At 32.0% G+C, this 607-nt stretch overlaps 1 protein-coding gene across 1 annotated transcript in view; it reads right to left on the bottom strand.

Moving 5' to 3' along the window:
- Nucleotides 1-607, bottom strand: part of LOC119588879 (prefoldin subunit 6-like) — a 21086-nt gene that overhangs the window by 15437 nt on the left and 5042 nt on the right. Inside the window, 1 exon segment of the mRNA XM_037937518.1 lies at nucleotides 105-178. Within this exon segment, the coding sequence (XP_037793446.1) occupies nucleotides 105-178 (74 nt within the window).

Here is a 607-nt window from a genome sequence, read left to right as displayed (position 1 = left end):
TAATAATAAAATAAAATAAATTTTACATATCTGTATTTAATCTATTATAATTCTACAAATATAAGTCTACAATATAATAATAGCCTTCTCTATATAGTACGTACCTCTTTAACTATTTTATTTTCATTAAATTTGGGCCCATCAAGCTGGGAGCGAAAGCCATTGGTCTTGGTCAGATCTGTAGAGGAAAATACGGGTTATAAAAAGACTACTCAACACTACCTGCCACCCCGGCAGTATTTGGTTAATAAAAGATTTCAAAAAAAGTTCTATTGTGTCAACCATTCATCTTGACCCAGGAGAAGAACCTGGTACTTACAAAGAATTAAAATACATGTTGAAAAATAAGACAAAAAAAAGAAGAACCCAGATAATGGAAAGAGCCACTTTCAAAACTGGTGAAAAAAAAAAAGAGTTTTCAAAGAGTTGCCAAATGAGAAACTAAAACAGACGAACTACAACAAATATTACCAGCTGTCCCAAACACAAAGATAACACACTACAAGTGCCTGGAAACCAAATAAGATATGAGGTATATGATTTACCCAAAACAAGATCATTAATATGTTTACAGCTAACTGCAAGCAGCCAGCATCTAGTATTTATT

This window comes from Penaeus monodon, chromosome 24 (assembly GCF_015228065.2).
Source record: "Penaeus monodon isolate SGIC_2016 chromosome 24, NSTDA_Pmon_1, whole genome shotgun sequence".
Classification (NCBI taxonomy): Eukaryota; Metazoa; Arthropoda; class Malacostraca; order Decapoda; family Penaeidae; genus Penaeus; species Penaeus monodon.
Note: the sequence above shows the minus strand (reverse complement) of the source record. Positions and strands in the feature narration are given on the sequence as shown.